Genomic DNA, 13,804 nt, shown 5'->3' with positions numbered 1-13,804 from the left:
CCTCATGGCTAAGCAATTTGTCCCAAGTTAAAAAAAAAACAACCAAATAACATTATGCATGCTAAATTAATCTATCTGTAGACACTGTATTCTTCTCAGAATGCGCAAAATGAACTGTGTGGTAATTTAGCGCATTTGGCAGACACAATCTTCTATGTCCGTTTGTGTGACCAATCAATTCTGCACCCGTTTTTGCACGTGCCAACCTTCAGTAAATCATGCCCTGAGTGGTTCTTGAACATAAAATAGTGTGCCACAAGTAGAACATTACCTGTCTTATTAATGAGGCATACGTGAAAGGTGGTCTAACGTCTGCATTCATGTAAAATTCTTTGTTCTGACTGAGATCTGCAATGACAAAAAAAGCTGTTGTACCATAAATGATGAGCTTCATGACACTGTTGTCGATGACAACCTTTAAGCAAGGCAGGGCAATACCATGCAAACAAAAACTACGTTTGAGTACCTGGAGAGATGGGCATGTTGTATTTTTCAGAGTAACGCCGTCGCATGGGGCCCATGCTGTGGAGGTTGTTGGCCGTGATGACAGAATGAGTCTGAGACAGGGGGGTGAGCGGTGCTGTGGGCGTGGTGGGGGTCTGGGGGAGACTCAGCGGAGGAGAGGCTTCAGGAGGGGCGGACTTTGACAATGTAATGTTGGACACCAAGTTGAGCTAGGGGATATAGCACAAAAAAACAACAACAAAAAAAACAGATATGAGGTCAAATGGTCAACACTTCTTACCCACAAAGATGAACCATAAGCATTAAATGCTTGGAAAAACTGACAGGAATACCACTAAAGCACTCCCTGCTTCTGCTTCTCAGCACTCAGCCAATTCCACCTTCCTGTTTCGGTCAGTTTGTTTAATCTTTTGTCTCTTTTGAAAACACCCCCATCTCATCCTTTCACTAGGACTACACTGGAATGCTGACCGCAAAGGAAGGCAAAATGTGACTCGAAGAGCACAGACAAATGCAGACGTTTAATTCTCCACTGACAGAGGAAGATTCCAATGTGGCTAATTGCCCGCTGAAATGATATAAGATAGAAACGCTGGTTATGGGGACAAACTGATGGTTTATGACTTCTGCTTCTGACTGACCACTATCATTTGACCTATGGAAGGTGACGCGGAAATATTAGTGAGAAGTAGTCAGGCCTGCGTCCATGGTGGGGCTAAGTAAAAATGGTGCTCAAAAGGTATAGCATGGCTTCAGGCAGGTGCGAGCCGTGTGCCAAGCGTCCATCCTGCAGCAGCAGCGAAGTAGAAAATTTGAGCCTGACCCTTGCTCCAGCTATTAATTGGCAGGAGAACTTATGACACATTTACATTGCCCCTTGGTCTAATTCATTTGCAGAAAGAAAACTACTGTATTTCCAGAAAACACTAATAAAACCTGAAAAAAAAAAAAAAAAAACATCTTTTTTGAACATATAGGAACGAATAAACTGATATGATGCTGGTGAAAATGTACATTTATCCACCCTCACCAACAGCTGCAAACAAATAGCAACTGAGAATGGTGAAGAAAATAAATCACACTTGCACAATGCTATCAATAGTATGTTGACTTCTCATGGTGAGGATTAGCCAGCTTTGTTTCTTGTTTCATCCATATTCCCTGGCCATAAACACGGAGAGGTTGCAACAATAGGCCAGACAGGCTGGTAATAGCCTGGCCTTTGTTTGCCTCACCATTTGGACTCACTCCAGCGTACAGACAAAATGAGACTTCAGACTGAAATTAATTAAATGGTAATTGGTGATCTAATTATACTAGCTTTGACTCGGCAAGCTGCTAAAGAAAATAAACAAAAAGTCCCTCCTCAATTATGTATGGCATAAAAGGTCAGATTTCTGACAAGAATGCTTAGTGACACCGAGCGCAGGCGCACACACACTCATTGGTAATGCGAAATTTGTTTTTACCCCCGAGCTCATCCATTTTACGACAATAAAATGAATCCTATTCATTTGATGTTTTACATGCACCCCCATCAGATAGCATTAATCACGACGAAATGCAAACTTTATAATTTGCTACTTTACTATGGCAGCTGGATACTTAAACATGCTTTTACTATATGCAACAGAAGAGAAATGTGTAATGAGAAATTACTGGGAGATGTGTTTGCATTCATTCAGCATCTAGTCAGGAGGTTTTTCACTGGGGTCACGTTCCTTGACCTGTGCCAATTCACCAGTCACCCAGTCAGGCCAGACATACAGGTATGTATCATAGTCTAGCGCTTGACAGCAGATTACGGTGGCCAACTAAACAGCTTTTATAACAGCAGTCTATTAATTTGCATACAAATCCTAGCACCCCTTGAGAGCGTTCTTGTCGAGTTCTGACACAGCCATTCTCACAGGCCGCAGGGAGACACCAACTCAAGATGCTATCTGCAGCCTCAACCACTTTTCATATACAAATGTCCCTGTGTCAAAGCCCACTTTTTGCACTCTAATCTACACAATCAGCATGTGACACAGGGACAGCTTTAACAGACAGTCTTTTGTTGTTGTCTTTTGATTTCTCCAGGCACGCGATGCTGACTGTTACTGCAGAGACAAGTGCACATGTCGCCTGCGCACATCAATAGGCCACTGTAAATAAATGATCCAAGCTTCACAATGTGACGGGAGACAGACCTCCTGCGTGTGTATTGTGGATTTGTGTGTGTGTGTGTGTGTACAATGATCTTTGGCTCTCGGTGCGATAAAAAGAGCGATACATGGTCCCTGGCATGACAGAATAGCCCAGCCCCTTAAAATGCCACGTGTTAAGCACTTGTCTCGAAATGACAAGGATTAGACTTTATGGTATATGGCATGCTATAAATGTAGTTATGAGCATCATTGAATGGGTCATGGTAATTCTTTTTTGTTTTAATTTTTTTTAAACTTCTATTTTATGGTACATCTATATCTAACACATATAAACATGATTATATTACATTATATGTAATACATCAACTATTATTATATAATAGTTTAGATTTTTAATGTCATATTACATTACATTATATCTAATGCATAATCTATTATTATATAGTAGTTTTATATTTTTTAATATGTCATTTAATTTGTTCATAATTTTATCAAATTTAGAATGTTTTTAATTTCGTATTAATGTTTACTTTATTATTATTATTATTTTTATAACTCATTGTTTGATTTTGTCGTGGACAGGATTGTTATTTAACGTCCTTTAAGCTGCTTTAATAATGACTACGATAGGGATGTCTATTATTTAGCTTTAATAATCAATAATAATAATGACAACAATAATCTCGCACGCCAAACAGGCAGCGCTTCCGTTCAGTTACTGATCCGAAGGCGTTTGTGTGCACTTTATCTCCGACACCAAATTGAATCTTGGATTTCAGCAGATGTGGTCCCAACAATATATACTGCCTCCCGAGAGACAACAGCTGTTTTTATTTAGTAGATAAAATAAGAGAACAGAGGGACAAATTAATGGATACATGTGTTCCAATTATGACAAACAAAGGAATGGGGGAGGGACAACAAGAGTTGCAGGATGGGCTCGCTCACCGGTTGCAGGGTGGCTTTGGGCTCTGTAGATTTAACATGAAGGTGTGTCATCATTGCTTGCAGACGCTCTTTGTCTTTCGCTAGCTGTAAAGGAGGAGCGCACATGATTTTTTTTTTTTTTTTTTTTTTTTTTAAACGGCACAAACATATTTTATTGTCACAGTGATAAATCAGTACTTGTTTTCCTTCTGCACAAAGCTCAATTATTTGTTATGAAAATACATTATAGAACCTGATAAATAGTATCATCTACAAAGATACAGGTTTTTTTTTTTTTTCCAACAACAAGCAAAAGAAGTGTGTGCGTCTGATAAATTTTCACTCATCTATCTGAATATTATACAACCAGGAAGGAAATAAAAAGAGGCCGCAAAACGACAAAGCTTACAACCAGAATTAAACATGCATGCATGTTATGGAAAGTACAGGTGTCATGTCAAGAAAATGTGCAATTGAAAAACTGACAATTCTGGCATTACAATAAACTAAACAATATTGTTATTTTTATTAGTATAGTTTATTTTTTGGGGGGGATATGTTCAATATTTTAAACTGCCACTAACTTACTAGTCCATTTAAAGTCCCTCTAAAAAAAAAAAAAAAAAAAAAGAATGTGAGCGATACTGTATCTTATCTTTATGGAGACATTTAATTGATATTATTTCTTGCAGAAAATCTAAACTAAAAAAGACTGCTCGTAACTGATAAAGTAATAAATAACAAAATGGAGATTTTGCAAAAACATTTTTACTTCTATTAGTAGTTGTAATTTAACACTGAGTTTCTATCACCACTTTGCGAGAGATTTCATATTTTATTGTCGACGCAAAAGAGTTAGTCATAAATAACTTTTAAACCCAGTCATATACAAAATGTAATTATCTTCTCTACTTAGCTCCAGGCTCTTCATATATCTTTTTCTAGCTGTCATGCATTCAAAACACATTTTTAATGACTGGTTATACTTGCAGATGTACACATATATATCATTGGGGCTCTATGGGTGACCCTGTAGTTGATGTCAGATGGGGGTGGGGAGGGGGGTTTGAGGATGTTAGGCGCAAATGAGTTTGTCAGGAGAAGACGACATAAATATTTGGTCCAAAAACAAAAGCTGAGACAATACCTGCAGCTCCAGCTGTTGTACGACCTGCATTTGCACTCGACACTGGGCGGTGCTCCTGTCATCCAAAGCGTGCTCATTGTTAAGATGCCTGGAAAACAAAAAGCAGAAAACACAAAACATTCATGTGTCACTTTCACTTGCTGCAGCTTGTTTCAGCTGTTTGATGTCAGAAACCGTCCTGTGAAGTCTGTTTTAATGATGCTATCTAACCCGGCGTAGTGCAAGGCGCTGCAAAGAGTTGGCAAGAGAAAACTATGTACAGCCCAAATATCCAGTGCCTGGAACCAACAAATACATTTTAAGCACGCAAGGATGGCCGTCAATGTTTTATGGAAGATAAGTTTAATGACTGAAGAACTGTAAGTTTTCCTATGGTATTCTGACTACGGTGCATTTGCATATAAAGCTGTGTTTTTCCCCCTTATTTGTATCATTAAAATTTCTATGTAAATATTCTAAATAAAACCCAGGCACACAGAAGAAATAGGATCTGTCACAAACATGAGTTATGCATATAATTATATGTGATCATTTTATACAGGAAAATATATTCTCTTTGCTTCTACTTTTATAACTAATCTAAATAAGTAGCTCGGCAGGCTCCAGACAAGGTTTCCCCCCCCCCTGTGATTCATATAAAATGGTGCAGATAAGGTTCACGAGTGAAGGAAATATGATTGGAGGAATTTTATCAGCCACCGCATGAATTACTGTTTGAAAATGCTTATGCAGGGGCATTTCATTAATCATTTAATCATAATCCGAGCAGGATGTTTGAACTGATTTCACAAATACCCTTTCATTTCACTACTTCATTATGCTCACTAATGGATCCAATATATATATATATATATATATATATATCATAAATTATATCACATCTTCAGTGACCATGTAGGTCACTCTCACCAGGCCTGTCTTGAAGCTCACACGTTGGCGGCAGGAGACGGCGGCAAGGTGTGGAAAGCGCTTGGCTTTATGAATGCACCTTTTTGCTCTCGTTCCTAGCAAATCTAAAAGAGTCAGCGATGCCATACTGAGGGTACACTTATTACCGGAGCATGTATTGAATGCATCACATTTTTGCTTTTATTACCACACACACTGACATATAGGACATTATGAGATAGTGTTTTGAAAACCCCTCTTGAAAATTACTGACACACACCCAGCGCTTACTATTGTGTTGATGCAAAGAATTAAGATCAAATATTACAATAGAATACTAAATTACTATAGACAGACTTCTATGAGCTTTCGCTTGGTTTCAGTCAAATATCAATTCAATTTAAGTAGGTCTGTAAATGATGCTGGTAAACATTTTTGTACATTCAAAATTTCAAAGAAGAAAATAATAGGTATAGAAGCTTCAACTTCAATTTACTGGCATAGACTGAATTTTCAATGAAGGGCAGCCTACGTGAGCAGCTTTGAAATTTCCCTGTTCATAGGCGACATATGCCCCGCTTCTTTTCATCCTTTGTTACATTCCACTTTATTTCTTCTAATGACATGGAGAGTCACAGTGCATAATTAATAGGAAATGAAATATTCAAATGGCCCTAATGCGGACTTCAGAGAACTGTCTGGACACGAGAGCGCCGGGTTCGGGGAATTGACAACGAGGGAGACTATGAATGTTGGCATGTGTCACTTTTTGGACTTCAAATGACGCCACTTTTCAAAGACAATGTGTAATGTAAATGGCACAATAAAACAAGTCACTCAACACATGCCTGTAATGTAATGCAATCATTTTTACGTCATTTTTGTCACTTTGCAATTACTAACAACAGAAACGCGACTGAGTGATCTTCAGGCCACCATTTCCTTTACACGTATTACAGCTATTAATATCATACGTAAACGGCAACATGTTATGGGATTGTAATTGCTCAGAAATCCAATGCATTTGATTTCACATCTTGCCCTTGATGATCTCTGAATTGAATCATGTGGTTTTGGCTTGCAGACAACGCAGCACTAGAGGGCACTGGCGTGTTTCGCTGGCTGTGATCCCTGGCAGGACACTATGAACACTACGGACACCAAGCAAGCTCTTACCACACACCTCTCTGTGTGTTGAGCACGAAAACAGGAACGGGGGATTTGGTGCTTTGTGTTTATGTTTGTCAAGATAGGTATGTCATGTTTTCTTTCAAACAGAAAAAATACACACGCAGTTTAAAACAACATTTCAGACCGTGTTAGTTGTTACTCTTGGCATGTGGAGCTGAAATCTGGCGTTAGAGTCCTCCTCACCTTCCTTTCTGTCTGGTAGGCAGTGTGTGTTTTCTGCTGACGCCACACTCACAGACTGATACTTCACTTAAAAGTTTCAACAATTATTCCAACCGTAGGAGACTGGTAAAATCATTTTAGTGCCCTAAATCCATTTTTGTTGTTGCTGTTATTATTTGTATTCTTTTCAGAGGCCTCCAGTATCAGTTGCTTGGCTTCATGTGGAAGTGCTTAAGGTTTTGGGAGCTAACACCTTGGTGAGCTGCTCGCACACTGGCCTGGCGTTAGACAAAGGCAGCTTTGTAGAGACTCTCCCCAAATGTTTTCTTAACATGTTCCAAGCAGTTTGAGCAGGCAACTAAAGTAAACAAGATGTTGCCATGATAAAAACACTTGTAAAAACAAAGCACAGTGCACTTACAGACATTGTTAGGGAGAGTTCTACTGTGTGCCCAGAATTTAATTCCCTTCGCTTCTATAAACAAAGAGTGAGGCGTTGTCAGAATACAATAAAGAGTGAATGATTTACAGGCAATCCCCCCCAAAGCCAAAATATATGCCTGTGTGTGAGTACGTTTGGGGGTGTAATGCATAGTTTAATACATGTTTATTACAATTACATGAAAATACAAAGCCATTCTTTGCTTTTTTTTTTTTTTTTTTTCTCAAACTGCACTGTACACTTCATATTTACTAGCAAACAATATTGTGTCATGAGCATTTCAAATGCAAGCTGCAATATGAGTGAATTTATGCAAACTACCAAAATATTGACAAAGCATCAAACCTTCGGCCGTTTCTCAGGCTGCCCTGCATGACACCTTTCTCCCTGTGTCTGTTGGGGAACTGTGCGAGTGCTTGTTTTTTGGATAATGGAATTGTGTCATATCTTGTTTAAAGTGAGACTAATCCGGGGTGACAGCGAGCCATTGATCTGCTGCCACAAGGCAGATGTTTTCATCCTCTCCGTAACCATGGCGCTTCTTATGAGCTGGATTAACAAGAGCACGCTGCACACCGGGTTGATAAGCAAACCTGGGGTCTCAGGCAGGGAGTCATGATGTAAAACAACAACGGTCTGCGCCTGGCTGAACAGGGTCTAATCTGTTCCCGAGTTGTAATTTCAAAGCAGGTGTTTCTGTCTAAGATAAAGAGCTACAAGCACACATGGTTAAATATTGGCAAAGAATGCAGGGATGGAGTGGACAACAATTAAATGCTGAAAAACTGTGGAGTAAAAAAGACTAAATCTAAGACATACAAAGTGTATAAGAAAGACCACAAAGCAAGGAAAGCAGTCAAAGACAAACAACAAATCCCCATGGTCCGATGACAAGGGCAAACATGCAGCGCGCCCAAAGTGTGGCCTGCTATGGATAAACATCCTACGGTTGTTTGTTTGGGAAAAATGGTCCCCATCACCATGGGAACTGCACTTATCACAGGAATTAGAGGCCCATGGTGTCCTCCAAGGGAGACTCGGGCTCCATACCCTTGTCAAAAGAGGACTGTCCCAGGCACCCACTCAGGAATAACAACTAGCTTTTGTTACAGTGCATTTGTGTGGATGCTGTCACAAAACGTGTAATCGACCAAAAGCGAGGACACACACTTGAAATGTAGGACACCGTTGCAGCTGAGTATGCCTTTGACTTACTTCAAGAAGGAATGGAACTCATCGAACACTGCTTCACATCCAGGCCACTTGCAAACACCATGACCGTATAGCGGATGACTGTGGGGGTGGCAGTCTTCTATTGTGGATCTGAGGGACAAATACAGGGGAAAATGCAGTATGCAACTTAACTTTTTCGTCACTCAGATAGTCACACATACCTGTACACATATGGTGAAAGACTATGTCATTGTTATAAGCACATGGCTACCGTATATGCTCAGGACCATCACTCGTGGTCATTTTTGATGTGAACACTTTAATCTGCTTCAACCAATCAATACAAATACAGTACATGCAGTAGAAACCATTGGCTATAATAGAGCAATAGCTCGCAAAGCTTTGACACCAAGTACCACCTAAAACAAATATCTGAGCGCTCCAAATACCACCATCATGACCAACATTAAAAAAACAGTCGCATAGTAGGTACAAGAGTTCATGGAAAAAAATATTACTGCAAGTCACTATAACATTACGTGCAGTTTGAACACTAATACTGTATACTATATAAAAACTGTATAATATACTGTATAATACTAATACTCTATATTATATACCTAGTAGCGGCACGGTGGAGGACTAGTTTGAGCGTCTGCCTCACAGTTCTGAGGACCAGGGTTCGATTCCCGGCCCCGCCTGTGTGGAGTTAGCATGTTCTCTCAATGCCCGGAGAAAACCCGCAAAAACATGCGTGGTAGGTTAATTGAAGACTCTAAATTGTCCGTAGGTGTGAATGTGAGTGCGAATGGTTGTTTGTTTATACGTGCCCTGCGATTGGCTGGCGACCAGTGCAGGGTGTACCCCGCCTCCTGCCCGATGATAGCTGGGATACGCTCCAGCACTCCCGCGACCCTTGTGAGGATAAGCGGCTCAGAGAATGGATGGATATACCTAGTATATAATATGTATGATTTTTTTCAGTTTATGTTGGTTAGTGAAAATATAGGTTATAAACTCGGCAACAACTGTTGCCAGTGGGAAACCACAGACACACTTTACACGATTTCCGCAGTTGGACCTATTAACACATGCGTATAATCAGGATAGTGGCATGGAACACGTGGTTGGCACATCTGCCCCACAGTTCTGAGGGTGGGGGTTCTCCCCATGCTTGTGTGGGTTTTCTGCATGTACTCTGGTTTCCTCCTGCATTCCAAAAACATAGATATTAGCTTCAATAGATACTCTACATTTTCTGTAGGTGTGAATATGAGTGTGAATGGTTGTTTGTCTATATGTGCTCTGCTATTAGCTGTTAACCAGTCCAGGATGGATGTCCCTCTGGCACAAAAATCAGCAGGGATAGCAAACAACAATGACAACGAATGACTGTATTTCACAGTTTTATGAAATGGTTAAATAACTGTATAGTTAAAAGGATTGCATTTACAAAATGTGACCCGTTTACAAGAATCAAATACTTTGTAAATTCACATTGGTGGCAGTAGCTTAGATTGAAATAAGATTTACTGTCCTGGAATATGGAGTTTTCGTCCGGCCGTGGAACAGTGGACCAGGTCTACAACCCTGGTAGGGTTCTGGAGGGTCCATGGGAGTTTGCCCAACCAGAACATGCGCTTTTGTGGACTTGGAGAGGGTGTTCGACCGCGTCCCTCAGGGAGCCCTATGGAGGGTGCTCCGTGAGGACGGGGTACCGGACCCCATAATTACGGGCTGTTCGGTCCCTGTACGGCTCTAGTGTCAGAGTTTGGCAGGTGTTGTGTACATTTCCATTTAATGAAAAGCAACGGATCGTTTACAGATTGAGCAAAAACTGCAAACATTCCTACCTGCTTTCAATTTATCTAGTGGCCAATCCATGTCACCGGGGGCTGACGAGCAACCATAGGTGGCAAGCGTATGGGTGAGTATAATCATATGCAATAGCGGGAACATCTATGAAAAAAAACTAACTTTACAACATCTTCCATATGGCAAGAGGTGGAGAACGAATGTTATCCCAATCAGCGCTTGAGAAAGTGGTCTAGTGGGGAGGCTACCACGAGAGCAAGACAGTCAGCCATATGGAATCAAGCACTATACAGGACATACAACTCTCAGCTACAACAGCCTGGGGGACTGGCCTATATCGCTACCACCTGGTCTTCTTGTCGCCCACGGGTACACAGCGCCGCTGCTTCTCACCTCGGCTGACAACAGGCTAAACACGAATACTGTGCTGAAACAACCGATGCACGTTACTCTTTATAGTGTCTTACAATCGCTCGAAAAAGTATGTGTCTACAGTGAATAAACTTATCATTATTCCTCTATTTGTCCTATCCTTTAATCTTGTACTTCACGTACCTGGAGTTTCTTTGTATATATATCCTGTTTATTATGTTTGCATAACATATTTGTATATTTTTTTTTTTGCTGGCAGCGTCTGCATTTCAGGTTGGGAACATTCATCAATGTGCTAAGAAGGGGGTTTCCCCTCGCCAAGTCAAATTATGTTTTTGGTTCAGTTTTGAGTCATGCATTCAGATTACAATCTTTGTTCAGATTTAGCTCCTAAATAGTTGAGTACAATGAGCATTAGCAATGAAAATGTCATGTTGGTGACAGTAAGCCTGGTTTTTAATTTAAATACTCTTAGATTTTTAAACTCCTTTGTGAGCACACTTGTTGGTTAATTCTGTATTGATATATATATATATATATATATATATATATATATATATATATATATATATATATATATATATATATATATAATTTTTTTTTCTCACCAGGAATTAGCGAGCACAAAGAACTGGGGCTGGTAGCAAAAGACCACTTTAATCAGTGGATGCTAAACAGCAGCAACGCCAGATGAGATATATTTGTGTTGTGGTTTTACATATCTGAGACCAAATTCAGCTTGAAAAACAGAAAATGGTCTTTGGTGTTACATTTGATGTGCACCAATGACACGTCTTTCACAATGCTAGTTTGTGGGGCAGCCTGAGGGTAGAACGCGTAAATTATATTGTAACCGAGGACAACCATGATATTGGCTTCTTTTGGAGAAGCAGGAAGTGAGAGAGACAAATCTAAAGCCTTTGCTGTGCTGTTTTTTAGTTGTTATCTATGAGTGTGTGTGTGTGTGTGTGTGTGTGTGTGTTCATAGGCCCACTGTATTGACAAGTGAGAGCCTGGAGAAAGCGTGTAAAGTCAGTCACAAAACTATCCTATAGATCTCGCGCTTTTGGCCTACTTCACACATTCAGCAAGCAGCTTCACCTTTCGTGGCCTTAGCACTTTATCTGCTCTATACATATCCCCTTTGTCATATTGTTTTACTAGTCATATTTTAATGTATGAGTGGAAAAGAGAGATGTAATTGCAGTGCCAAATCTGATTATTTATCTGTTTAACAGATTGCTTTGTTACAGTTCCCAAGATGTGGTTACTGATGAAGGTTGGGAAGAAAAGTGGGCCAATTGTATTGTGAGGATGTTCCAAGTGTATAGGGAATTTGTGTCAGATCACACATCAGACACATTTCATTCAAATAAGCAAATCGGTGAATACAAACGAACAGACTCACAAGGGTATTTCAATCAGTGTGTCACAAACACTGACACACAGACCCACCCATTTCAGAGATGCTATTCAGAGACGGAAGCTTGATCCGAGTCTGTTTGCCAAGTGTTCTTAAAGACAACTCAAAGCAGCAGCGTGTGCCGCGGCTACGGTGTGTCAAGATGGCAGTGATTGAATTTCTCCTCCTTCCTTAAGACGGAAGTGCAAAGCTGATGAGTGATTCCTGTGGATGCACTTAAGGTTTTAGTTGCAGGCGTCGTCGTGCCTGGCCAGATTTTATATGACACATGAAACTAACTACATGGTACTTAGGGCCTGCTGTAAACCAATCTGAAGCCAGTCGAGAAAACAGGTCCATCAGAGGAGAGGCGTGTTTCTGTTGCCTGACAAAAGGATTTGCGAAACCACATCAATTAAAAGTTCATTAAGTTCAGCATGGGCAAGATGAGTTGATGCTCTCCGTTTACACCCAGGCCATTTTCTTCAGACTGATTTTTAAATTCCTAGATTACTATGCAGTCATTTTCTCAAAGATTCGCTTCAAATAATGCTTAATGGTTTTGTGTGTAGGCGTACTTGGTCTGCATGATCAAAATTAAATGTACAGTATCATGATCTTGGCGGTAGTTTAAATGCGACACGTTAAGACACTTTGAACTATCTCGTTCAAATCACAGGCTGTTAGTTGTTGTTGTTAAATAGTATCTGATTAGTTCATTCATAAATATGTTAATCTGATGCTATTGAAGCAATGATTGACCTTAGATTGGATCTGTTACGACACATTTCGGTCGCAGAGAGTCACCTGCTTGGTTTTCTGACAGATCTAAGATACTATGACAACATCACTAGTAGGAGAATATTCCATCTGAGAATGCTGTCTTCACCTAAGCTTTCGTGCTAAACTGCTGCTGACATCTTCTTTAATCTCTGACAGTCAGCGCTTGCAAGCTCGAGCGCTGCGTCTTCTTCGATGTTCCGTGTTCCACTGATGCTCGCCTTGTTTGCTCACTTGTGACCATGTGTGATGGAGTGAGTGAGTCAATATCATCCCCTACACATTGCTTCAACGACACATGCACAGGTGTACACACACACAAAGAAACATTAAGCCTCCACTCAATGAAGCCCTGAAAGTCCGTGAATAAGATTATTCGCTACTGTATAAAACGTTTTGATAGGGCTGGGTGATCTTTGAAAAATGGTACAAATGTTGTTAGTACACACCATATGGAATGCATCGGAAAACGGAAAAGCCAAACTTTTGTTCATCTCGCCACTGATGAATCATACCGTGTCACTATAAGACACACATGCACCCACAATCAGCTGCTTTTCACCTCCAAAGGTTCTCTCGTTCATAGTGTTAAAGGATGTTGTATTTTCGACTTCGCTTTCTTAATGACACATGCGTTTTGATCAGTCAGTCAGATGTTATTCAGTGAGCTCATGGTGCCTGGAGGCTCCTCGCGAGCTGTTCAAAGATCAGGAGTTGGTGCAAGAAAACGAGCAAACGTGTAAGATGCCAAACTAATTCCTTCCCTATGACAGAAACGCACTTCTTTTAAAGCAAATAACATTCACGGATGAGCCATCTTTGATTTTGAAAATATGATAACGCTACCACCGTTTTTCAGTATATACTGGAGCAACTTGGTTTTCTGCCTG

The 13,804-nt window shown here is 40.2% G+C and overlaps 1 protein-coding gene across 18 annotated transcripts in view; it reads right to left on the bottom strand.

The window, feature by feature from the left end:
* foxp1b (forkhead box P1b) overlaps positions 1-13,804 on the bottom strand; it is a 227,866-nt gene that overhangs the window by 12,039 nt on the left and 202,023 nt on the right. For 14 of the 18 annotated variants that reach the window (XR_009769307.1, XM_061687387.1, XM_061687388.1 and 11 more), the window contains 5 exons: positions 8,588-8,695; positions 4,690-4,777; positions 3,564-3,647; positions 467-674; positions 272-366 (listed from right to left, as the gene is read on the bottom strand). Coding sequence is in view for 17 of the 18 variants with exons in the window: in XM_061687387.1 (XP_061543371.1) it covers positions 272-366; positions 467-674; positions 3,564-3,647; positions 4,690-4,777; positions 8,588-8,695 (583 nt within the window). In the remaining variant the exon portion in view is untranslated. The remainder of the gene's footprint in view (positions 1-271; positions 367-466; positions 675-3,563; positions 3,648-4,689; positions 4,778-8,587; positions 8,696-13,804) is intronic. The other 4 variants (XM_061687390.1, XM_061687391.1, XM_061687397.1 and 1 more) reach the window with 1 other exon arrangement.

The sequence above is a fragment of the Phycodurus eques genome, chromosome 10 (genome assembly GCF_024500275.1).
Source record: "Phycodurus eques isolate BA_2022a chromosome 10, UOR_Pequ_1.1, whole genome shotgun sequence".
Classification (NCBI taxonomy): domain Eukaryota; kingdom Metazoa; phylum Chordata; class Actinopteri; order Syngnathiformes; family Syngnathidae; genus Phycodurus; species Phycodurus eques.
Note: the sequence above shows the minus strand (reverse complement) of the source record. Positions and strands in the feature narration are given on the sequence as shown.